General features: G+C 49.1%; 1 protein-coding gene across 1 annotated transcript in view; it reads left to right on the top strand.

Annotated features, from left to right (window-relative positions):
- LOC119582052 (SET domain-containing protein SmydA-8-like) overlaps nucleotides 1-1,039 on the top strand; it is a gene marked incomplete in the record, with an annotated part of 9,660 nt that overhangs the window by 4,684 nt on the left and 3,937 nt on the right. The window contains 1 exon segment of the mRNA XM_037930294.1: nucleotides 41-969. Within this exon segment, the coding sequence (XP_037786222.1) occupies nucleotides 41-969 (929 nt within the window).

Here is a 1,039-nt window from a genome sequence, read left to right on the forward strand (position 1 = left end):
CGCATCACAGTACACGAATCTCCCTTTCTCGTGACACTAGACCCGTCAAAGTCCAGGTTCAGAAGTTTATGGAGGTGAACCAGATGTACGAATGCATTACGCCGCTCAGATGTCTGTGGCTGAAGGAGAAGGCGCCGGATAAGTGGGCAACTCTCATGCAAATGGAATCTCATCTCGAGCAGCGCGTCAACACAGATGTTCACGAGGTCAATCAAGCTAATGTGGTGAACTTCATGAGACAATATCTCCGAGTGCTTTCCTTCACGGACGAGGAAATCCATACAGTGTGTGGCATCATAGATGTCAATGGCTTCGAGATCCCAGGGCCGAGTATTATTGGACTCTATGGCAAGGCGTGTCTCCTGGAGCACTCCTGCATCCCGAACACTACCAGGACTTTTGACACACAGCTGAATATCATTGTAAGAGCGGCGACGAAGATCAGTAAAGGAGAGCACATACAGACTTCTTACACCGACCCGATGTGGGGGACAGCTAACCGCCAGCTACACCTCAGGACAACAAAATATTTCAAGTGTGTTTGTAATAGGTGTCTGGACCCGACAGAACTGGGCACGGACCTGAGCAGCCTTCGATGCACAAAATGTTCCTCAGGGTCTATTTTGCCATCCCCGAGTCCTCTTAGCCCTGATGCCTGGGTCTGTAATGCATGCGAAGAAACACTCAATATAGATGAAGTAGAAGACTACTTGAAGTGGACGGGGGAGAAGCTGATAGCTCTAAAAGAGGGTTCGCTTCAGGCATCCGAAAATTTCCTGAAGGAGACATCAAAGAAGTTGTCAGTGAACCACTATTACCGAAGCGACGTAAAACTGGCTTTGGCCCAGATGTACGGCCGATCCGGCGAGGAGAGTAATAGCAATATCCAGGCTCTCTCCAAGGACTTGTTACAGCGGAAGGAGGACCTGTGCAGGGAGGTCCTCGCACTAGCTGACATCTTTAGCCCAGGTGAGTCTGTCCTCGTACACCCTGACTTTGTAACAATTAGGTACTTATTCAGGTCTGTCCAATATATATA

Source organism: Penaeus monodon, chromosome 15 (genome assembly GCF_015228065.2).
Source record: "Penaeus monodon isolate SGIC_2016 chromosome 15, NSTDA_Pmon_1, whole genome shotgun sequence".
Lineage (NCBI taxonomy): Eukaryota > Metazoa > Arthropoda > Malacostraca > Decapoda > Penaeidae > Penaeus > Penaeus monodon.